Below are 24,901 nucleotides of genomic sequence, written 5' to 3'. Positions count from 1 at the left end.
CACCGCCCATTGCTGTTTGAAAAGTGCAATCGCATAGCAACGGACTAGCCGATGATTAGTGAGGCATGATTCTGTCGCTCTTTAGAGCCCACAACCGGTTGCACATGGCTGCAAATATTGCCATGATCAATAGTCGATTCGCGTGCCTATAATCAACAGCATGTGGTGTGCAAGTGGAATGGTTTCCATCCAGGAACGTCTTTTTAGAGACTTTAAAGATTTGCCTTTTTTACATTTGCAATTGCGAGGATCCACGCGCACCCGCTGTGGTGCTCGAAGCTGCGTCTGAGCAGGTTTCACTCACGGTCTAGCACGATGACGTCCATTAACATGCCCATCAAACATATGGGACCGACAACAAACATATTTCCAACTTCCTTGCACCATTGAAGGTCAAGTCGATGCCTTCTCAGTACGAAAACAAACAACACGTTTTGTGCTTTTGTTGGAGACTAAATTTCACCAGAATACGGACTCGTGCTAAGGGAGAAGACTGGACAGTTGTGTTCGCCCGCCCACAGTTAAGATAACACTCTCAAATTCCACATGACTCCATGAACGGAATCCGATGAGCTGAGCCATAATCGCGAAAATCTGTCCCAGCAGCAAAGTATCCTTCCTGGCACGAGGCGATTTTGCCGCCGAAGAAACATTTATGTATTAAGGGTTCCACGATGAAATCGTGCGACGGCTGCCTTCTATTGGCGTACGTTACAGTCGGTTCCAAGATTTACACCGCCTATGCTGAAACGTCACTAAAACAGGTGTGCCAAATTCGTGCACCGTTGGAGGAACGGTGACGAAAAAAATAGAGTAACAACAGTGTTTCCATGGCGGGTGGTATACCAGCTGACAAAAGCCGCTTGACATTCCCGTCTCGCGAAAAAGAGGGACGTTTCAGGATACACTTTGAAACATAAAAATTGAGGTTCTTTTCAGTAGTGACGGTCGATACGGCTCCGAGAGTTGAAACACACCCAGCAAAAAAGCCGCTCGTTCACCCGGAGAAGGGTGCCGACACTCGGCAATCGAGTCGTCGCGCTGGGAGAGGCCAGCAAAAGAAAACACCAGACCTTCATTGGTACACGGCAAACTGCCCCAAACCGAGAGCCGAGGTAGCCATTGCAGCAATTGACAGCTTCCCGTCCTGTCGGTAGCCTTGTCGTCGGACGCTCACACAAACGCAAAAGTAAATGGACACTACCGAGAGAGCCTGGCTTTCAGTGCGGCAGATAGACCAACGACGGGGGAGGCGGCCAGCAACACATACATACTTCTGCGTATGTGGGTCCGAAAATGTGTTCATCCCGGATGAAAACGCGATATTCACTAAGGTTTCGCAGTGCTTCAATTTCAACGTGTGCAACCCGATATAATTCTTCACAAACGTCGCTACTCTAAGATCAGTCCGGAGTGCTTCCGGCTGCAAAGAAGAGCTGGCCAGGAATGGTAACCAAGACTGCACACAATAGAGTCCCCTTGAGCGAAAAAAGACAACGTATCACCGTGTATGCCACTAAGTGGAGGGCCGCCGTACCCGCGCATGCTTGAAACGCACGACGAAGCAGGCGGTCAGTCTTCCTCTCGATCCAGTCGCTTCAGCGCGGCGCCTGCAGCCTAGCGCTCGCCGCTTACTGACCAGCAACAACGCCGAGGAGCGCGTCACTGTGTGAACGACTCAGCCTTGTCACCAGCAGCCAACTCTCCGTGACGAGCCATCCAACTTCGGTGGGCACGCAGCGAAGCCTCGTGGTTGGTTTTAAGTTGGTGACAAGCTCTGAAACGCACACGCCGATGGCACTAGAGAAGCCCCCAGATGGGTCGATCGATCTACGCAAACGATATGTACACATATGGACGCTTGCCGTACCCTCGATTGCGTATAAACACACTCTGCACGTATTTGTAAACATCCGTGCCTGTGCGTACACAGAGGGTATCAGGGATTACACTGGAACGCAGCAGCGTGCACGGATGTGGACAGCAGTTCAGAGGAGCTGATATGCGATTTCTTCCCATTTCTTCTTTCTGTAGAGGGCCATTGCACGTATGACGAGAGTGTGCCCCGCCGCACGGGACCGTATCGCAGACTCTCTCGCCCTCCTCGGAGAAGGCCTTTGCACCCTCCACTGCGGTGTCTACCATATACCCCATCGCACAGGCGTGTGCCGCTGAGCCGCTTGCTGGCGGCACGAGCGCGGCAGGCGAGCGGCGACACAGAAATCTGGATGGCGCCATCCTGAAGGACGTCACTACAAAGGAAACAAGGCATCTAAATGGGGACCGGAACGCGAAGCAGCGCATGAAGAGCAATGCCGCTTTCCTTCTAGAATGTCTCTCCCAGTTGCCAAAGGCCGTCCACCTACCGGCAGAGGGTCTGGACGTTCGTGAGATCGCAGAGGCCTCCACCCTGGTGGACGGGAATGATATGGTCTGCGTGCCAGGCGTTGCCGTCGACTGGTTCGCGAATAAGTAGCGCGCAGAGGGTCGGAAAAGCCCGGAACTGAGCGGTTCAGAGCGCGGAAGTCAGAAGACACGGAGGAAAACGGGAAGACCAATGAAGATCGAGTCCCCGCCGTCGCGGCGCTTGACGAAGCAACGTCCAGGGCGGCGTAGAAAGATCACTACCAAGAAAAAACACGCCTGTCTCGCACACCCTCCGTTGGCTACCGTCTCAGGTAGCGACAAAAAGCAACGCAGCCTACGACGTGCAACGCAGCGAAGGGCACCTCTCGACGCCGCATCGAGTAACTATTGACACGGAAGCGTTGGATGGCGACGCCAGTACGAGACCTACAGGTTCGTCCCTTTCAGGATAGCGCGCTACGTATCTTGTAGATCTTTCTCTCTCGGCAGAGCGTGCGAGAGCTGAGGATAGGCACATTTACCGACATGCACGCATGTGTTATCCTTTCGCGTCGTATGCCTAGTGCTTACTGCGGGAGCGAAGGAGCCGATGAACGCTCCGATTGTTGCAGCGTCTTGGCCCGCCGCTCGCATGGCCTTTACGCCCGCTAACAAGGCGACACAGTCGATGCCACAGCTGCAGCAGATTCCTCGATCCGATCGGAAGACCTACAAACACAGCCGCAGAGGCAAGCCTCCAGTTCGCATTGAGCGCTAACTCAGTCTTGAGCCTGGTTCCACTCTCCACCCTACTGGTGTATTCCCTACTTGGTCCGCATCCCGATCAGCCATTCCGAATCCATCAGAACGCGACGCGGCAGTCTCCCATCCTCTTCTGTCCAGACCCCGAGCTAGTGCGCCTTGCCCGCCTTCTTCAAACAACACTCTCGGCCTCCCTGCGACCTTCCTCTGGACCATTTCCAGTCACGTGCTCTCTGCGTTTTTTCTGCTTCTCTGCCGCACTGCGTCACTTCTGAAACACGCCATCCATGGCAGAGGTGCGGCTGCAGCTCTCATGGAAGCTCAGTTCTCCCCGTTTCTGCTGGAGGCTCACGAGCGCGCCTTGGTGGACAGTTGCACTCACCTGTCTACGCAGACTGTCAGCATTCTTGCGTGCAAAGAAGGCGGCCCTGCAATCTCCGCTACAGAACAAGTCGTTGTCACTGCACCGCACTTCCCACTCTTGACTGCACAGATCGGTCCACAGTGAAGCGTCGCTGCCATCGCCTTTCTTCGTTTCCGATAGGCCCAGACCAGAGCTGTCTGAGGCGCGCTCTTGGCATGGCTCGACGCCCTGCTTCTCGGCCCCACGCTCGCCGTGTCGAACAGCCTCTCCCGCAGCATCTGTTGCGTGTCGAGAAAAATGGCCTTGTACACGCGTTCCGACATTTCCTCGCTTTTCTATCTTGCAGCAAGACGCCTGCGAACCGTTTGCAGTCTGCGTGTCCCCTGGCCTCTGCTCGTCAACCGCGTGTGCTTCGTGTTTCGTGTCTTCGCCGCGTTTCGAAGCGCGCAAACCCTTCACCGTCTTCGGACGCACGGCCCGCGTGTTTGCTCGTGGAGCGTCGGCGTCTCCCCCTGCAGTCGCGTCGCTGCTGTAGCTATCCGTTTGTACCTCATTCTCGTCCCCGTTCGCTTTTCCATCTTCCCTGTCCTTAGGCGCGTCGCTGCCATCCGCATTGTCCGCTCCGGCTGGAGTAGGCGCTGCGTGAGACACCACACTTTCCTCCTTCGCTTTCGTCTTCCCTCCGCCAGTTTCCGCGGCTCGTTTGCACCACTTGCGTGTGGTACTCACTGCCACAAGAGGTTGGAAACACATGAGACAAAGAGGCTGCGGGGGCGAGGAGGAACAGGCGACTCGCTCAGGACGATCGCCTTCCGACGAATCGCGACTGCGGCCGACACAAGGACCTCTGGAGAAGCTGCTCGCCGGCGACTCGATCGGCGGCGGAGGTTGATTGACAGCGGGACGAGCCGGACGCAGAAGAACAGGTTGATAGTAGGTGACGGAAGAGCCTCCAAGGCGGCTGTAGGTGACCAGAGCCTTGACATAGGTAACGCGAGAGTCCGGTTCGTCTTTCGGGCATCGGCAATCCACCTGGCCGTGGTTTGCGTCGCCATCGCGCTCCGTCTCGCCGACAGCATCGTCCCCCGGTAAAGGCGAAGCAGGACAAGAAGCCGCCGCGGGTGCCAGAGCGGGACAGCGACGAGTCCGCTGCGCGCGGGCCACGCCGCTGCCTGAGCAGATGCGCGCGTCTTCATTCGTTTCACTAGAAGATGGAGACAAATCCGACGGCCGACCCATTCGCTCCGAGCTAGAACCCGACGTAGAATGGGAAGGCACGCCCTGAGAAAGCGCGGCGAAATCTTGCCGCGGAGGCTGCGGGAAGAAGCGCGACGTGGTGAGCTGAGAAGGAGGAAGTGCACCTTCAGACGCATTCTCCAACGCGCTCGACTGAACGTCCAGAAGACCGGATGGAACCGCCGTAACGTCGCGGCCCCGGCCCTTCCTCCGGCCAGTTCGGGCCGACAACGCCCTTCCGGGGCGGTCCTTCCACACGGCTTGATCGTCGTCGTCGTCCCGCACGGGCGCTCGCACGCCTGGTACGAAGCCCGCCGTGCGCTCGCTCTCGGCCTCGCCCCTACATTGAACTGATGAAGAGCCTGAGACTGCCATGCCGCTGCCCCGCGGTGTCGCGGGAAGGACCCAGTTCACAGAACGACCCTGGGAGTGCCGTCGATTGGCGTCGCGAGCATGCACGCCACGTTCCGTCCTTTCTTCGAAAACGGACTCCTCACGGGCCTCGTCCTCTTCGTCTTCGTCCCACCGCAGATCCGGACAGTGACCGGAATCTCTCGGCCCGCTGTCGCTCGTCTTCGCCAGCTTCGCCACAAGCCCCCAAGCGGTGTTATCCGTACCCTCCGTCCCGCGGTCTCCGAGCGTGTTGGGTTCTTCGGGCCTGGCCCCGCGTCCTTTCCGCCTTGTCAACGCACCTTCGGCCTCGTCCAGCGATGCAGCGAAGCCGCTTAGGATTTCACCACGACGTGCTCGTGCGGGTGCCAACGGTCCTGTCCTGGTGTCACTCCTCCCAGGTGCTCCGGTGGAGCCCGAATGAAAAGCTTCGTCTCGTAAATACACCTCTCCGCCTTTGTCCGCAATTTCCACGGCGTCCCCCTCTCGCGTCTCTGACCCTGCCTCATCTCCGCGCAGGCGCGGCTCCTTGCGCCCGACCCCTGCAGCCTTGCCGGCTCCACGCGCCGTGACGCGCACTACGCCTGGGGGCTCTCCAGGCCTCTCCCCTGTCGGCAGGTAGTACCGCGAGGGAACCAAGTAGTTGCTGCCGGCATTCGCGGGCCCCCAAACAGACGCCGCCAAGAACGGGTCGTTTCCATCGTGGGTTTCCCCCTCTCCCACGTGCCGCGAACTGCAGTGCTGCATGCACTGCATGCGCAGCATGGCTTCGAAGTAGACGCGGGGCGGGAGGTTCTGGAAGGACCGCGGGAGCTTGCGAGGCCAGTGTCTCGGGAGCAGTCTGGTCGCGTCTCTTATGGCTTCGTGCGGGACCGCCTCGCCGTGGAGATGCGCCCTGTGTGCCGGAAACGGGGAAGGAAGGCCGGAAGAGACAGTTGGAAGACAAGGCAAAGCATGGAGATCTGAAAGGGCTTCCAAGGCAGGAAGCCTCCGAGGGTCCGCTGCCGCATGAGTGTTGCCGGTTGTCGACGCCGCCGCAGAGGCTAGCCAGGTGTGTATGCCCAGAGGCGCATACACCTTGCGCAGTTTCCGTCGTTGGTAAGAAGTGAGGGAAAGGTACTCGGCGTAGAAACGGGCTGCACACTGCCGCAGCATGTCAGAGGCACGCTCGCCCTTCGCCCTCCTGGCGCCACTTTGTGCAGTGAGCACTAGGGCGCCTGACGAAGACGACGGTATCGACGTTTCACCGTAGGGCTCGGGGACTACGGCGTCGTCACAGTCGTCATACGCGACCGCTCGAGGGGCGGGGCCTGGCGCCTGCAGTTCCTCCGCGGGAAACGAGACGCCCAGAGGGACGACAGCGAGACAGGCCTCGTAAGCGAAGGAAAGACACCGTCTCTCATCCTCGGTCTCTGGACACGAGGGCCCCGCGGGCGAGGCAGGAACAGGAGCGAGGAATTCTGCGGCAGCGGGAGAAACGGAAGGCGAAGACAGAGAAAAGGACGGGTCTCCACACGGAGGGTTCGTCTTGCAGTCCCCTGCAGGCAAGGGGACCGGTTGCGCGGGCGACAGTGAACACGAAGAAACTTGCGAGCCGGAAGCGGAGCAGTCTGAAGCAGAATGGGACTGATGGACCAGGTGTGCGGGCGGTGACTGAACGCCGGACAAATTCGCCTTCTGTTTCCACTCTCGGAGTACATGCACACGCTTCGTGTAAGGCGAGACGATGAACCGTAAATCCTCCGACGACACGCGCCCCACACGCAGATCGTCCCCGTTCGCTGCTTCGCCCTTCAACAGAGTTCCTCTCGCGCCAGTCTCTGCAGTTCGCCCAGGACTCCTCAGCACAGTCTGTGTGTCTCTAGCCTCGGGATGAATCCCGCACTTCCCCTTTACGTCGCCGCTCCCATCGCATGTGTCAGCGGTAGGGCAGAGGCCGCGATGGCATCTTTCGTCGACCAACTTGGATTGAGAAAAGGACGTTAGGCCGTCTAAGCAATCAGGCGATGTGGACGGGTTCCCCATGTCTCGCTCGTCCTTCCTGTCATTCACCCCCTCCGCGGTTGTACTCCCAGGCAAGGCACTCGTCGTGGAGGCATCCCAGACCGGCAACGCCCCTCTCCAGGGGCGTCGGTTGCATGCGCTTTCCGACCCTTGCGCGTGGGGTCCCGTCGCGCTATCTCCGCTCTCTCCGTCTCTGCGTTCAGTTCCCCCCTGCCTTCCCGGGGTTTCTGTCTCTTCTGGGATCGTCTGCACAATCGCAGCTGGCTCTACTATCCGTCTCGCCTTGCCATCTCCGTTACCTCTCGAGTCTTGACTCCGTTCCGCGCCTTCTGCGTCAGTTCCGAGTCGCGTCTCTGCATCATCGCGACCAGACGCCTTCTGCTCGCATGCGCTTTCGCCTCGGCTCGACGTCCCTGCCCAGTCAGCCTCGCAGTGGATTTTGAGGGGAAAGGCGTCGCCCTCGACCGCGCGCGTCGGCCCGTCGACGACGTGGTGAATGGCGACTGCGCATGCAGAGTACCGTCGCCACGCCGAAACGTCGATGCGCTCACACTCGGCCAGGAGGCGCCGTTTCTCCCGCACCACTTCACGCCGGAAGAGCGGAAGCAAGGCGCTGAGGGGCACCGGCGTGAGGGAACCCGACTCGGCTCTGGACGCGACCGACGGGGACAACGATCGGAAGGCGCGGCAAGACGAGGACAGCGAGGCTGGATAAGACGTGGAAGCAGCCCCGGGCGACAACCCAGCAGAGGAGGGTGAGGGAGATGAGCAACTCGGCGCAGACGGACGGGAGGGCGCCTGCGGCCGTTTCCCATGCTTCCTATCCGCTACGGTGCACGGGCCTTTCGTCGTCTGCACTGGACCGCATGTCTCTGCCTCGGGTTCCTGTGACGGCCCCCCTCGTGAGGGCCGTTGTTCCACTTCGCAACCTTCCTGCGTGTCGCTGGCGAGTCTTCCCCACGTCGCCTGCTCAAGGCTCTCGTGTATCTCTGCATCGCTGGCGAACACCCGCCCGTCGTCGCCTTCAGCCGGCGTCTCGTCCCCCAGACAGTCTGCCGCTGCGTCGTCTCCGAGAAACTTGTTGATCAGAAAGAAAGTCGTCACCTGCCGCCTCTGGCCGCGCCGCTGAAGGCGGCCTTCGGCTTGAAGGAGCTCGTGCTGCTCGGGAAGCATCTCGACAAACACGCAGACGTTGGCGTTCGAGAGGTCGACCTGCAGCGACACGCGCGGAGAAGCCACCCGCATTCTGTCCCAGACACCTCGCCACATCCATGCGCCGCAATCAAACAAACACACACTCATCCAGTCACAAAACGCATAGACAAAGACAGATGTGCACACGTATATATGCATGCTTGCCAATATATACATATATATATATATATATATACATACATACATATATATATATATATATATATATATATATATATGTTCATATGTGGGTACATGTATTTGGAAAGATGCATACATGAGCAGCAATAGACCTCTTCGTCTGTATCCATGGATCGGTAGCGAGAGGGACGTGGGGGTATCTGGTCGGCGAGTAATCCGACGAAGACGCACAGACTGGTGCTTCGCAAAACACGATGAACGGCGCACAGAACGAGTCGTAGCAACGCACTGCGAAACGACTCCTTTGTCAACATTTCGATGCCCGGCAGCAGCTCTGGGTCCACGCGATACGCCGCAGTAGTCGATGATACATATGCGCATGTACATGCCTATATATATATATATATATATATGTATATATATATATATATGTATATATATATATATATATATATATGTATATATATATATATATATATGTATATATATATATATGTATATATAGACAGAGCGATAGATGGATATCCTGTTGGCGGTCCAGGAAATACAGCATGTTTGTGTGACTCCGAGCGTTCAGATTTTTTCTCAGGTTGCGCGTACACCGTGACTCGACGCTGTGACGGAGAGAAGGGCGATTTTGCATTGGGGCGACTTGTGAAAGGTTTCCCGTCTTTTGAACTTTTCTTCCTCTGTTACACTTCCGTCGATTCGGATGAAATCGAAGGCGGGTCCGCGTGTCCGCTCTCCACCCAGAGCCCCGGTCACATCTTCGCCTGGCCCTTCATGCGCGTCTCCTTCGTCCTTCAGCTTTGCTGCGCATCGGTCGCTCCAACTTCCGGATCGTCCGCGTCTGTGCGAGCGTTGCTGCACTGCCCGGAGACCTTGCTCGAGACAGTCCAGGACTCGGCGATGGTGAGCAAAGATAACGATTTTCGTCGAGCGCGACCCTGTGCATGCGGCAGATGGGACGCACACGACATCTAATGCATGCACGACCGCTGCAGAGCGAGGGGGACAACCCCAGGCGAGGGCCAGCTAGACAAAGCCGTAGGGCGAGGCACAAGCGAGAAGGGAGGCTGGCACCTGCGGGCAGGGACGGGTGAGACGGAGAACGGGTTTACGGCCACAGGGAACACACGCGCGGGAGACAGAGACTGTGCACAGGTCAGTGAAGCAGAAGCCTAACACTGTCTGTACGTCAGCGTTGAAAGCTTGTATCTGTCTGGTGTCTGAACTGTATCAAGTTGCAGGCGTGGAAGATACCATAGCCAGGGATCGGAGACGAGCCGAGGGGAGACACGCATGCAGAGCGAGTGGAGCGAAGGAGACAGGCGACGCCGTATCCTGCGGTGGCTACCAGATGTGAGTCAATGTGTCGGCCGTACCACCACCGTCGTTGCCATCTTCGTCGTCCTCGTCGGAGTCGTCTCCTGCGTCGTCTCTGAGGAATTTCTCGTGCAGCCACTGAAGCGCGCTCTCCACCTTCGACAGACCCACTCGCTCTGCTTCTGTCTTGACAGTCCAGCGGTCGATGTTGCCGCCAAGTGCATCTGTAATTTTCTCAACTGCATGGAGATATGCGGTTGATCGCGCGTCTTCCTGTTCTCGTCCGCCGAGCGCCGGGTATGTGTTCAGCGGTTCCAGATCCACGTCCGCCTTTTCCTGTGTTCTTGACGCGCCATCAACCGACGCGTCGTCTCCTGCAGCCCCACGCGTGTTTGTAGCGTGGCATACATCCGGTTGGCTGTCCCTCTCCGATTCCGCCTCGTCTGTTCGTACACCTACGCGCACCTCCCGCTCGTTCTGAGCTTTTTCTCGCCTCCGGGACGCGTTTCGCGGTATCGCTGCCTGTCGCCTTTTGCCTTCGACTGACTCGAGGCCTCGGTGTGTCGACACAGCGACTGCTGCAGTTTGTGCGTCAGCTGCCTGACTACCTTCCTCCTCTTGAGCACCGTTTTCGTCTTCTTCTCGCGCTTCCAGTTGTGCTTCCGCACCCGCGTTTCTGTCCCCCCTCACCTCTCGGCCAAGCCTGTCCTCCTCGTTCCGCCGTTGCTTTTTTCGGTCGCCGCGGGAGTCTCCCAGTCCTTCCGTCTTCCTTCGTTTCCCTGGCACACCCTCGTCCTTGCCCTCCTTCCTCGCTCGTCTAGCCGCATGCGCTTTCCTTCCCCTCACTTCCGTTTCCTCTTCGCCTGCGCGTCCGCCCTCCTCGCTGAGGCTCCTCTCGACTCCGCCACGTGGTCCCTTGCCGCACCCTGCATTCGTCCCTGTCTCGCGCTCCGCACTTCGCCGCTTCTCGCCCTTGGTTGCGCGTCGTCGCCCCAGGCCCAGCTCTGCTTCCGTCTGTCGCGCCAGCGCGCGCCTCGCCGATTTCTGCCGTTCCTCGCAGAGGTCCGCGACGCCTTGACAAAGCCACGAAAAGACTGGCCGACGCAGAACCGTGGCGAGCGCAATTGCATGCACCGCTCGGTTGTCTCCGGCGAGCTGCAGAGACTGGAGGATTCGAATGCATGGGGGTGGGACAGCCGGGCACCCGTCGTCTTGCGAACGCGTCTCGAGGCTCTTCATCTCCACGCGGTTTGCTTCTCTCTGCCAGAATACTCCGTCTTCGTCTTGCCTTCCCAGCACCTCCTGATCGGCGCCTCGTGACTCTGCAGCGAGTGCCTCGCCTTCGACTCCCTGACGCGCGTCCTTACCCTGGCTGGGGCCTCGCCAGTCTCCCTCCGAGGGCCCTCGCCCCTCCCCGTCCTCTCCCGTGCTGCGCTCTTCGTCGGGCTTCTCTCCGTTTTCGCCGCCGGTGCTTCCTCTCCGCTCGCCAACATCCCGGCGGGAACTCGCGGACGCTGGAGCTCCCCGGTGCCGCACCGCCGGCTCTGCGCTGCCTTGCGGGAGGCTCGACAAGGACGAAAGTCGCGCGGGTTGAGGAGCTTCGGGCCTACCGCGCGTCAGAGGCTGGGTCTGGGAGCCCAACTGCCTGCGGCGAATGAGCACTGCAGCTGTAAGAAGAAGATGAAGTTCCCAGCTCCGCGCCGAAATGCCGTAGCGCTTCCGACTCCCGTAGGTCAAGATCGACGTGCAGTACTCCTCTGCATGCAACGTGGACCGGGAAGGAAATGCAGGTCGAGAGCGGGCACTCGGCTCGGCGGCCAACGTGCAAGGGATCGAGGCAGGAGGCACTGCGAAACAGAACCACGTGGACGAAACGCATGGCAGCACCGCACGGACCACACAGACACTCCCCAGTGCGGGGCGTCGGTCGCCCTCTCTGGCCGCGATTGCTGGGCACCACAACTCGCTGCATAGACAGGGCTGATACCTGTCGCCACAGCCCCCTGCAGAGGCATCACGATGCATCGATAGTCCATGCAAAAACTGATTTATCGTTAAACAAAGCGGCTGCGTGACGTGGCCGTACACCGTTGGCTGCACGGTGGATTTGGAGCGACGAGACGCCTTGCGGAGACAGACGTCCAGCAGCGTTTTTGCTGTGCTTGCCGCTCCAGTGTAAAAGCCTCAGCCTCTGTCTTACCGCCAAACTGGATCCTGTCGGCTCGCAAAATATTTCCTTCGTGGGCATATCGTCGCGGCAGCTGCCGCTCCGCAGTCGCCTTTCTCCTTGCTGCCTCTCCCTCGTCACCATCCCTCAGGTGCATCAGGCCAGGCTGGGCACCAGCGGTCGACGCGCGATCAGGTCCGGGCCCCATCCCTCCGTCTCCAGGACCGCTCTCCCCGCCTTGTCCCCTCTCACCGCTCTCGGCACGTTCCCCTTGAGTTGCCCCTCTCTCCGGCGCCGTCGGCAGCTCCTGCGCACTCGCGTTGGGCTCCACAGGCGGCCGGAGAGGGTCCGAAAGGCTCGTCCAGCCGCCGGCTCGCCCACAGCCCTGGGAGGCCGCCGAAGGGTCCGCGGCGCGCCGGAAGCTCTCCCAGTCGGCCTTGACGCGGGCCTGTCTCTGTCGCCAGGCCTGGGGCTCCATGGGAGGCCGGAGCGCGTCGACCTGGCTGAACAGGTCGAACGGGTGTTTCACACTCGGCGTCCCGGTGAGCAGCACGGCGTAAGTCGCCGCTTTGATCAGCTGCAGCACGCGGCGAGTCATGTCCGCCTCGAGGCCAGAGACCGCTCCTGCGCTGGCTGGTGTGCGCAGTTTGTGGCTCTCGTCGACGATGACCATCTGGAAATTCATTTGACTGAGGAAGTCGGGAAGGCGGCGCGTCATCTCGTAGGAAGTCAGGACAATCCGCGGCGACGCGGTCAGTCCGTGTGGGGCGCTGGCGGAAACCGGAAACGCAGCTGACGACGGCGCCCAGCGAGGCGGCGAGGAAGACTGGGAAGAAGATAGAGAAGCGAGGGAAGCGAGAGACGGGGACGCGACCGCGAGATCAGACGACGCAGGCAACGCCGAGGAAGGTTTAAGGGCGGAGACAGAGTCGGCAGGGGAAACGAACGAAGGCGTGTCACAGGGAGGAGTTCCGGATACAGCGGGAAGCAGGGGACCGAGAGCGACAGAGTGAGAGCCAGCACAAAACGTGTGGGGGGCGGCTGCATGGAGAGCCGGTCGATCGTCGCTACCGAAGATGACGAGGAGCGAGGACGGAGGACAACTGAGGGAGGGTAGCCACCGCTCAATCGCCTCGGCCCACACGAGTCGGAGGGAGGCTGGGACCTGGAGGCACGGTTTGCAAAGGGAACAGAATCACTTGGAAACATGACACACAGCAAAGATACAGGCCCGCGCATGCACACAGGGGACAGCGCAGAGACGCAAACGCACATACACATCTTGTGCTAACGACGGCATCGCGGAACCCGTCCTCCGTAATGGAAACGCCTGAGGTCACCTCACCGAGTCAAGGACGAACTAAAGACGCATCCACGGTGCCTCTCAGTCAGGAACGACGGTTCACTGTCAGTTGTCATACGAGAGCTGGGTTAGACTGGTACACAGAAGTTACCACATCCTCCGTACAAATCCGGCCAGCTTTTTACAGCCACGCGTGCAGCTTCCTTGTCAGTATATGGACAGTCTATGTATATAAATATATATAAATATAAATATAAAAATATATATAATGTGTGCTTCGAAGTGAGCAGTTTCGCCTTACGACAATGAGGACGGGAAAGGCTCTGTAGATGCTAAGCAACGCGAGAGCCTGGAGCGTCTTGCCGAGTCCCATTTGGTCGCCAATCAGCACCCGCCCACTCCGTTGCAGAGCGAAAAGGACGCCCTCGAGTTGAAAGGGGAACAGCGATTTGCGTAGCAGAGGAGGCATGCGATGATTGGCGATTGCCAGAGCTGTCTGGGGACGGGGCGCACACAACGAAACGGAGGGGAGACCGGGAGCAGTGAATTCCACATCTCGCCGCCCTGTGAGTCGGTAAAGCCGCAGTCGGGTTTTCGGTCTGATACTTTCACACCGGATGAACCGCGAGACAGAAATACACTCGATTTACAGGTTGCAGGCCCAGCAGCCTGCACCACGCGCAACCAGGCCGCCCTTTGGCGAAGTTCGCAAGCTGCCTAGAGAGAACGAGGCTTCCCTGATCGACGGGCTGCAGCCGTGGAAGTCCTAATCGCGTTGCTCTCTAGTCACGTAACGCAGATCCCGATTCATGGACGAAACGTGTACGCCGATTCCCACAGTTGGACCCCGGCAGCCAGACTGACAAACCCAAGCCGACCGAGTCCTACTCAAGCCGCTTGGTGTCTAATGTAATTATTTACGATATATATATATATATATATATATATATGGATAAATACATACAAATATGGATAAATATAGAAATATGGATATATATATATATATATGCTTGTACGTATGTATGCCTTATGTATGCGTCCCAGTGTGTGCGTGAAAGAGTATGATTAAATTATTGTGCACTGGAATGTCTCCGGCGATGTCTGGGGAGAGGCTACGGATATCTACGTTCCTTCAAAGCGCAGCCAATGTACCTGGCGGTCCCCCAAGAAGAAGGCGTTTTCGCCTCGGCCTGTGCGATCGTAATACTCTCGAAAGAACCTGAGTGTGAGACCTGGAATTGGCGCAACGTGGCACCATTCGCTCGCGTGTTTGACGAGGCTAGTGAAGATCCACTCGTACGCCTCGAGCTGGAAGACGCAGCCGTCGACATATGGAAGGTCGTGGACATCTTCCTTCCCCGTCGCCTTCTCCGTTGCCTCCTCGCCGTCGTCTCCCTTCTCTCTCCTCGTCGCGTTCGTTCGCCAGGGGTCTGTGTCCTCGCCCAGTGTTTCCCCTGGCGACTCGCCACGGACCGCGACTGACTCCCCCCGCCGTCGAGCGCCTGCTTCTTCCTCTGCTTCCCCGTCCGCTGCGTGTTCACGACGTACGCCTCCACCTAGAAGGGGACTTGCAGGCGCGAGAGAGCCCACCGTCCAGTCCCAGCTTGGCAGGCCTTGTGTGGCGCATTCTTCTCCATCTGATCTTCGCGCGCCTCCCGGAAGGCTGGCGAGGAGCTCGCGCAGAAGGCCCTCGTCGCAACACGTGGTGGCACTGTCGAGCTCCTCCCTTCCGCTTTGTCTTCTCACTGCCGAGACATCCCCGCTGGGGCAATCTGAACCGCTGCGCGTCAGCAGGCGCCGGTCCTGGACAAACAGAGAACTCAACGAAACCGAAATGCATGCAGAGGGGCTTCCCCAAAGTTCGTCTCGCCCCACCCGCACGGCCCTCTCTCTCGACGCGTATGGATAGCACCCAAAGCGTCGCTCCCCCTTACGTCGCGCGGCAGACGAGCGACACAAAAAGACACTCGGCTGCATAGTGGGACACACGCCACCAGCGAGACAAGTGGAGTCGCACCCGCACACCGCGTCGGTACGTTCTGTCTGCCTTCCCCTCGCTTCCTCCTTCACCCATCTGTCCGCTCGGTCGCGGGCGGATCATCACCGTTGTGACTCACCGACGCGTGGGAGGAGCTCGTTGCGAGCCTCTGATGCGCCGCTTCGCCCGTCTGCTTCAGCCACGCCCCCGCGCGGCAAATAAAAGGCAAGAACGCCGACCAGGGCTCTCTGCGACTCTTCAGACGGTCGACGCGGGGCAGCCACGAGCGGGGCCACAGAAAGTCTGGAATGCGTTCGCGCGAAGGGCAGTCCCTGCTGCCTCTCTCCAAGCCCCGCGGCCGGTGAGGAGGTTGACCAGTTGGCCCTCCACTCTTCGCGCACACGCGGAAGTTGGTGTGTCTCTTCGCGTCGGCGTCGCTCTCAACGCCGTTGCTCGCCTGGCCGCTGGCGTCTTCTCCGTTCGGCCGCTCGCCGCCTGACCCCCAGCATGCGTCAGGAGCTTCCGCCGTCCCGTCTTGGCCTCCCACGCGCCACTGCATGCGTTGCGCTGCCTCGGCGGCTTCGCCTTCTCCTTTCCCGGCTCCAGCCCTCGCTTGTGCGCGCTGCGTCGCCCAGAACGCCGCGGTGGCACCACGGATGACTGCAGGCAAAGCCAGCCGGAGCAACTCCCCGACTTCAGGGTCGCCTTGTGCATGCACGCGAAAGGTCGTGCACGATTCCATTTCGCACGTCAAGGTCAGTTTCTGGTTCCTCTTCCTTTGCCCCGCGGGTTCGCCTGCTCGCCACAGCTCGACCTCGCGCCCCGACCGCTTCCCGCGACACGCGGGGAACCGCGAACAACCTAGGAAGGCGCCTGGTGTGACACACAAAGAGCAAAGGAAGGCGGAGAGCGAACGCAATCCGAGAGGATATATGAGCGGTGTATGCCTCGCTGTAAGCGCGTTGGGATCTCGAAACAGGGGGACGAAGGGCGGGGTGGGTGACCGGTGAGGCTGCTCGGCGTTATTGGCGAGAAGCAAGGCACCAAGTGGAACTGTGCGAGCCTGGGCTAGAGTTGAGAGAGTTGCATGCAGTGGCCCAACATGGCAAACAGGCGGAGGTCCCTGGGGTCGAGACGGAGGGTGGAGGACCGGCCTTCCAACCGAAAATGTGCCGAACATGCACGAACCTTGTTCATTTGCTCAGACAAATATACAGCATCAAACGCGGGTCGGCTCTGCTTCATATGGAGACGGCTTCGTCACTCTCCACCTCGTCCGAGCGAGAAACACAAACAACGAAAGACAGAGCATTCCACCAGCACAGCGACGGAAAGGGGGGGAAGGTGCGAACCACGGCAAGAGTCGGAGAGAGAGGCAGTGAAAGGAAAATAACGAGACGCCGAGAGAGGAACAAGGAGAGAATGAAGCAACAGAGAGAAAACGTCTCACCGTATCGGCCCGTGACGAATCGCATACCCTGGGATCCGCACACGGGGCATGCGAAGGCAGCCGCGACCTCGGCGGGACTCAGCGTCCTTCGTCTGTCGATCTCTTCCCAAAACGCCAAGACCGAATTCCTCTTTCGTTGGTCTGTAGGCGATGCGTTGTCCCCACGAGTGACGTCAGACGGCGACAAGGACGAGAGCTGTGAATGGCCCGAAGTGTGGGGAGACGTCGGTGGCGTAGCCACAGCGGGTCCCGGCGGGTCGGAAGAAGGCCGAGGCGAACGTGAAGCAGACGCCGAGGGAGAACGCCCGGCAGCAGAAACCCCGTGAGATGCCGAAACCGCATTGGGCTTCTCTGCCTTTCCTCGGACGCGTGCGCCCCCGCCGCGAAGCGCGGCTACTGCAGTCGCCGCCAGGACCGAGGGAAGAAGCATCGCGGGGGCGACGGCCTCACGGCGAGCTGTGCGCGGCCTCTTCGGTGTAGCCACATGCGACTGTGCGCCCAACTCGCCACGCTCTAAAGCAACCGAATCGTCTCCTCGAGACGCCTTGCCGCCAAAGCGCGTCTCCGAACCCCGGGTAGGCAATCGACTTTCGGATCTCTTCACTGGCGTCCCGCGAAGAGACGGCGGACGGCCCGCCTCGTCGCCTGCGTACGTGAACGCCGCAAACGGGTGAGAGGCCGCGAGCCTGCCTTCGCCCCCGCCACCCTGGAGCGGAGACACACACGAGGGAGAGTCCGAGAGAGACGTGGAACAGCCGTGAGACGCTGAGGCAGACGCAGCAGACGACGGCGACGAGGCGAGCGCTGACGAGGAAGCGAGTGGAGAAGAAGGCGAAACACAAGACAGAGGGCAAGACGATGAAGACAAAGGAAAGGACGGTGAGGAAGGAAGCGCGGGAGAAGGGCATGTGGGATTTTCAGAGGGTTTGAGGCTACCAGCGGAGCGGTCCGGAATCGCGTGTTCTGCGTCGAGTTCTTCTCTTCGCTGAAGTTGAAGAAGGCGCGACCGCCAGCTGTGCAGCACACGGGGCCTCCAGCCTCTCAGGTTATTGCTGCCGGTCTCGTGTGCGCATTTCTTTGGCTTTTTCGTGAGCCCACTGCCCACAGCCAGCGTCGGGTCAGCCTTTTCATCGTCTCGGTGTTCTTCGGGTTTCCGTTTTCTCTCTCTCCCTGTCCCTCGCCCGCCTCTCTTTGCCTTCTCACTGAGCTGTCTACCGCTCCTGGTTTCAGCCTGGTCGGCTCCATCCGCATTCTCTCTCTTCTTGAGACTTTCGGCCGCGTCGGCTCCTGCAACTTCTGTGTCATGTCGTCCCTGGGCCGTCGTTGTTTTCGAATTTGGTCTGCCTGCCTCTCCCTTCTTCCCTCCTCGTTTCGGGCCCTCCCGTCTCACCTTCGCAGCGGCCTTGTGTGTGCCATCTTCCCCTCCCCATCCTTTAACGGCGGACTGGGCGTCCCCAGAGGAGCCAGAAACTCGTTTTGTGTCTCCTCGAGTCTCTGCGCCTGGCTCGTTTTTTCGTATCTGCTCGGGGTCGTCGATCCCTGCATCCCCGGACTCTCTTGTTTTCACTTTTCTCATTTCTGCAGCTGACGCATGCATGCAAGGCAACGTGCCAACCTCGCGTCTCTCTGTGTCTCAGTGGAGTGGCCTTGCCAGGGGATGGACGGCCATTTTCCCGCGTGGCTGAAGACCGAGATGCCAAGAGCTAAAATCATGGATACGCGAACACGCAAAAAACTTACCTACGACTCATACGCAAAGATAAGCAAGCATCTACATATACGTACACATAAAAAACCATACGTATATGCATGTGTAATGTGGATAGAGGTTGAGGTAATCGTCAGTACCAGTCGATACTTTGGTCAACAATTCGAGGCGTAAAGAGAAGAAGACACCTGCAGAAAAACGGCAAGAGCCCATGGAAGGCGGATAAACATTTCCAAGGCTTAGATGTATAGCCTCATGCGTAGATAAAAAAGTATGCATATTCGAACACTATATATATATATATATATATATATATATAGTTGTTCATACATGTAGGAGGGAAAACGGTGGTTACGAATGGGAGAAATAGGGGAAGGAACAGCGGAATTTTTCTCCATTGAGGACCATACTATCTTATGGCAAGAAAGTGACAGATTCGTTTGGGGTGGACAGGGCAGTTTAAAGGCGCGTCGTCGTGGAAGGGCGCTCTACGCCGCAAAAAGTCGTTTCCTTTGGGGGGCGGAGCGCATCTGTGAGCAGGAGGAAAACAGGGAATTTGGTATCCAGGAGGCTTCTACCCAAGCTGCTTTACAAGAGGCAGGGTCAGATGCAACCAGCTGAAATAAACGGAGGAAGAAAATGAGGTCTACAAAGCATTTCGCAAGATCTCTCGAGCGTGTCCGGGCCGTGAAACCAGCCCGCGGCAAAGGTCACCGCATGATTGCTCGAGGCGGAGAGTTTGCGACAGAAGCGAGACGCCGGTATTCACAAAAAAAACACATCTCGGCAGAAGGAGTGGGACTGCTTTTGAGTCGTGGATACCGAAGCACCGATAAAAAGGCCGACGATCTGGCGACCCTGTCGGACGAATCGACGATTTCTGGAGAGTCGAGCTTCAACGCCAACCACGCAACAAGCTGGGGGGCATGCAAAACTGAAAAAAAGTCCCTTGCATGTCACACTGCGGCTTCTTGTATTTACTTTCTGCAGTGACACACAGTCTCGGAATCATCAAAGAAACACCAAAAATATCTCTCCTGGGGAAAAGAATCAACTTGGCACTCTCCCAGGTACCCCAGTTGCAGCTTGCTCCCTGAGTCGTGTATCCCGGTTCTGCAGATTGGTTGCGGTGAGACGGTCAGGCGTTGCGCGAGGCCCGCAATCCTTTCGACATAGAGACCGCAGAATCGTACAGACGGAAGTGTGTGAAAGAGGCAGTTTTTTGGATATTCGTGCACAAGTACTCCACACGGCAACGAAGCGGGTGCGTGACCGTGACACCGGGTTAAAAAAGACTGCCGTCTAAGTGAAAGTACATGCTGTCGCGGAGCCTTTTCTTTCAGACGATGGTTGCGAGAATGGCGCAAGACTACGCTTCTAGGCCGCTCAGAGGCAGAAGACCCCGGAAAAAGCAGAAAAGGGGTAAGACTCATTCAAGGCTACCAACACACAGCCTGTACCCCGGTTTACGATCCCTTGCTGCGCACCTCTTTCGATGAGCACCGAGGCAGGGCGATTTTATCGTTGCCAGTCTGAGGCGGAACGACATTCTCTGGTACACTGTTGTGTGAGTCTGCCACTGTGATCCGCCTTCGTTCCAGTCGCATCTCAACAGCGCTTTCAGTTCATGCATCTCTCACATCTAAACGGTAATTTCCCACGAAAAAGAAGAACAAGTCAGCATATAGGAGCAAACACGGCGGTTGGAATATAAATTTATTTACGCACATGCTTACAAAAAAACAGATTCGAAAACTTGTGGGCTCCCACCTCTGAGCCGGGCATTGTAGGCCATTTTCTGATGAGTGGAAATTCACACTACGAATATCGATGTCTATATACAAGGATACACGCAAATATCGGGGTAAGGGAAAATCAGCCACGCACGTGTGTCGCCTAGCCAAGCATCGAGTGTGGAATCCAAATTTGTGTTCATCGGAAAGAAGCTGTTAACAAAGTGAACATGGCAAACTGATCACCAGAAGATCGTGAGTCCCGTCTTTCTTTTGGGAGACCGGTGAGCTTCTCCGGGTCCTCAGCCGCTTTGGCCGAGGCTTACGACGGTGCGTCTCGCCAACGCCTGTTTGTCCCCGTAAGCAGCGGCTTCTTCATGCCTGCAAATTTTCGTTATCTTGCATACTAGAAGACTTCCGTCATGAGACGTCGGTTGGGACAAGAAGACATCGTGTAGCAGGTTTGATCCGGTAAACTCTGTATAGCAACGCCTTCTGGATCAAGTGAGGTGTCCTCTTTCCTGTTATAAGAAGACATCCTATGAGCGTCGACTTCACACCAGATATTGTATATGTAAGACTCCTTGTCAGGAAACAAGCTCCTTGCCACATTCGTGTAGAACGTCAGCTCACTCCACTAAATGCATCTTCGCTTATGTCAGGTACGGCATGTGGCGGCTGTAGGCGGAGCGCAGAGCTGCAGGTAAGTGTAGGTGCCATCCGTGGTCAGCAGAAACGGTGAACGGTCCGCTGAAGTTGATCTCAAATCTGAAAAAAAATGTGCACCGCAAGCCATGCATTGGTACACAAACGAAAAAGTGGAGAGCTTCGTCTACGTACATATATCTAGCTTAACGAAGGGACAGAGTGAATAAGAACCATGGTTGGAAAGGCCTGCAGCGAACGAGTGTTACTGCCATTCTCCTGGATGAAGAGCTCTATATAAGTTCATAGATCTACTTTTGTCCACATAGAGCGAATTCGAAAAAGTGACCCCATATTTGGGTTCGTTGCACGAGTAGAAGAGCTTGTATATCAAAACTTCACTGTTTTGTGTGAACAGTTGAATACAGTTCTCGTCCCGCCTCCCCTCGAGAAACTCGTATGTACGTTCCCAGATATCTAGCTGCACAAAATTCATAGACGTATTGTGCTCTTTCTGGCGATGGCGACTCTCACATCGTACCTGTACATTGAACTCTCACATCGATTTTCGGGCGAAGGAGGTGGGAGATGCCATTGTTTTTCTGTGGTCACCTGAATGACCTTCATCATGGCCTGCCTCACGGCCCTTTCTACGCAGCGTTGAGCTGCTCGTTCCTCTTGCAACATCCAGGAGGAAGACGAAAATCGTGAACACCGCTTTGTCTGCTTCCCTTTTCTTCCCGCATCCTGCTCCAAATGGGCCCTGTGGTTCAGGCGCGCACTCCACACATCCTCAGCGCCCGTTTCGTCATGAACGGCCTTCGACTGGGGGCGCTGATGCTCAATAACTTGCTGGTGTTCTTGTTCAGTTCCTCTTTCAATCAATATGTCACTTCTCGAAGAAAACCCAGGGCTCTGCACACGCAAATTATCTAGTGGTCTACTCAGCCATCGTGTTTCAGTTTTCAGCTTCAACTGCTTTTCCACGTTTTCGCTTTTCTGGAAAAAACAGGTCGAACTGCCATGGACTCTCTCCTCTACCTGGCGGCTCCACCGAGACTCAGCAGGTGAAGGAAAAAGGGGAGTGTCCAGGCCATAAACACGAGCATCTGCACGTCTCTCCTCCGCACCGACACTCCTGTTAGCACCGTTTCCAATAGATAGTTGTCCATGCATACCGTTGCTGGACTCCCCCCTTCGAACCCCCTTAATTACGCCTGCTGCATTAGCCCCTCCTACTGAATCGTCTACACCCATCAGTGAGCAGACAACACGGTGACTCTGGGTGAAAGATGCGGACAAAGGTAGAGAGCGGGAATACGAATAAGAAGGCGATACACGTTGCTCAAATTCTTGTGTCTCTACATGCGACAGCTCTCGGATATAATCCCCTGTCACGTTCACGGCTTCTTGCACCTCTCCTGTCCCCTTGCTGCTTTCAATGCTTGGTCCTGCCACTACGAACTGTTGCCGCCCTTTGTTTTCTTTGACGGCATCGTGTTCGTCAGACATGCCATGCGTCATGCGTAACCAAGAGTCTCGCATATCTTCCTGCTGACGAGCAGCCCGTAAGGTAGGTTGCCCATCAGAACAAAAGCCGAGAGAGGCTGGCTCTGTTGATCGCGAAGGCAAAGCGAAAAGCCGCAAACAGCCTGCTTCTGTCGAAGGCGACTGTCCTGGTAAACACAGACTGACTCCAGTGGTCGACGTCTCTCCTCCGCTCGAGACTGCAGAACCGGGAGGTGCACATACACCCGACGGAGCGTCCACTCCCCGTGAGTCAAGATCGGTTTGGCGGTCCGCTGGGACATGGTGGTCTGCGGCGCTAAAGCGAGAAGATTCTTCAGCAAGAGTCCCGTTTACTTGGCGTACAGTTGTAGAAACAGGAAGTCCGCTGACTCCGAGCTTCCACGTTTTTGGCAATTGAGAAGGAGAATCGAGATTCTCGTGGTGAAAGAGAGAGACGGAGAGAACCCACCTTTCAAAAAAGATCTTTTCATCGGCAGGCTGAAACAGCCCCAACACTCTCTCGCGCGAACGCAAGTGATAAAAAGAGACACAGAGCTGTGCAGTATTGCACGTCCCTCTCTCTAGCATTTCTGAGAATAACAGCAAACGACACAGCTAGAAGGAGATGGCGTGCTGAGGAACAACGACGTAGAATATATCTTGGAGAGTGGAACAGGGGCAAAGCAAAAAACCATGCCTGAGTGACAGATATAGCAGGAATGGGAGTGAGCATGATCTTACAGACGGTGGTTAAACGCATCACATAAACCACAGTCCAGTTTCAAATGTGTTCGTACGTGACCGTAGAGCACCGTAGCGGTTTTGCTTTTCGTGGGTACCGCGCTCGAGCTGCCTATCTCATAAACATGCAAAAATCAAAACACGTAGGCATGTGTATGTATGCAAGCGTACAATTGCCTCTGTATCTGGCCGGGGCTCTATCCCTCGAAGTCCTTGACTCGTTAACAGCTGTGCTACCCTCTTGTCTTACTTGTGAATCCAACGATTTTGGTTTCGAGTTCGCGTTCGGCTTCTTCATCCCCACATTTGAAAAACGCGACACTAAGGGGCTCCGCTGTCACGAGCTGAGGCGTATGTGCTCCACCGAATATTCCCGCACCGCAACCCAGTTGTCTGTGTGACAGTTCTGAATCCGACGAACTAAAAGGTCGGCCCTTCTGTCGACAAAAGAGGAGAGTATGAAGGATACACCGTAAACTGCACTTCACGTACGCCAGAGGGAGAGAGAGCGATGGCAAAATCACCTCTGCGCAATTGGCCTGCATAGTCGTTCTACACGAATACATAAAGGACGCTAACGCCTAGAAACAATATGCCAAAGAAACGGAAAAAGAATTAAACCGCTGAACCATCATGCGCGCGAGTCCACCGTCCGTTTTGTCTCTAGATCCACAAAAAACCTAGTGAAGGTTTCTGACGAGAGAACGACCATGGATTTCTTTGTCGACGACAACTGGAAAGACAAGCGAAAGCGATCGGCCCTTCCAATATGCGATTCGGCAGCATTTGGAAGGAAAATTGACAGTCACTGGATGCATACGGTCTTGTGCTATACGGGCACGCAGGGTGGTTCAGCTACGTATAGTACACGTGTTCACAGATATGTACATAACTGTTTCTAAAATACATAATCCTTGTAGCATTTCTATTTGTCCACCAGTGATATTGTTTAAATATGTAATATCAACCGATTGCTTGGGTACGCATAAAGACTCAGGAACTGACATAGGTAATATTGACAGAAAATTTTCACATATCAACTGTGATTACCACAAACGTTTGGGAGGTACATAGTTACGTGCCACAATGATGATTCGATAAGGCATCATTTCCGCAGTTCACTACAAAAAACACATAGTCCCGTCTCTTTCACATTGAGGGAGTGGCGCCCGCCAGCAAGCAAGGGACGACGGATAAAGGATGCCGTTCGCAAAAAGACATGTGAGACAAAAAGACGCCCGTTCGGAACGAAGCAACGGATTCATTGAGTGGGTTAATGTGGGCGTCTTGCTATTTCCTTTTCCAGGAATTACCAGCGCGGAGAACCGTTTTCGCTAGGCCGTCAATAAGCGAAAAGGTTGTAGCGTCGCCACAGACACACGGCGTCTCACGCAAAGTTTGAAGTCGCCCGTCCAGCGTTTAGCGCGTTTGAAGACATGTAAAAGTCGCGATTATTCTCGACCTCCCAGCACGATTACGTTCAATCAGGTTGATCACTTCACCTAGAGTAAGAGTTCGCCCGTACCTCCCCGTTTTCTTCTTTCTTCCGTTCAACTCTCCGCGCTCTAAAAGACATCCGCCGGCAATGCTGTATTAACTACCGACGCTCCTCGTGAGCCTCCAGTTTCAGGTCAAGAAAGCAAAGCGCATAAAATATAAAAGCCGCAGCCAAAGGTGAGGATATGAGTAGTGTAAGTAAACAGCGTCTCGGTACGGGTTCGTGGACGGTACAGAAGGAACACAAATGCCATTGCCGGATGGGCGGGTGAGACGGTAGAAAACCGCCGTAGACAAACGATAGACTTAAAACTGTATTTCCAACACCTGTGTCCCTGTGAATTGTGTGTCGGTCAGCAGAACCTGCAGAAGTTATCCCGCCGTAAGACAGACTCGAGGCGGTGGGG

General features: G+C 56.6%; 2 protein-coding genes across 2 annotated transcripts; both read right to left on the bottom strand.

Annotated features, from left to right (window-relative positions):
• Positions 1–1,662: 1,662 nt before the first annotated feature.
• On the bottom strand, positions 1,663–18,091 carry NCLIV_033930 (conserved hypothetical protein; the record flags this gene model as incomplete). Its single annotated transcript, XM_003883589.1, has 12 exons — positions 1,663–1,777; positions 2,367–2,503; positions 2,938–3,075; positions 3,491–8,314; positions 9,038–9,435; positions 9,823–11,610; positions 11,964–13,095; positions 13,535–13,729; positions 14,386–15,036; positions 15,351–16,084; positions 16,662–17,465; positions 18,052–18,091. 12 exons carry the CDS (start codon positions 18,089–18,091, stop codon positions 1,663–1,665), a joined length of 10,956 nt encoding a protein of 3,651 aa, XP_003883638.1.
• Positions 18,092–20,755: 2,664 nt separating this feature from the next.
• NCLIV_033920 (conserved hypothetical protein) lies at positions 20,756–22,844 on the bottom strand (the record flags this gene model as incomplete). Its single annotated transcript, XM_003883588.1, has 2 exons — positions 20,756–20,870; positions 21,289–22,844. The coding sequence occupies 2 exons, from the start codon at positions 22,842–22,844 to the stop codon at positions 20,756–20,758; spliced, it is 1,671 nt and encodes a 556-aa protein (XP_003883637.1).
• Positions 22,845–24,901: the final 2,057 nt, after the last annotated feature.

This window comes from Neospora caninum, chromosome VIII (assembly GCF_000208865.1).
Source record: "Neospora caninum Liverpool complete genome, chromosome VIII".
Taxonomy (NCBI): Eukaryota; Apicomplexa; class Conoidasida; order Eucoccidiorida; family Sarcocystidae; genus Neospora; species Neospora caninum.
The sequence above is the reverse complement of the archived record's forward strand: the minus strand, read 5'-3'. Positions and strand labels throughout refer to the sequence as shown.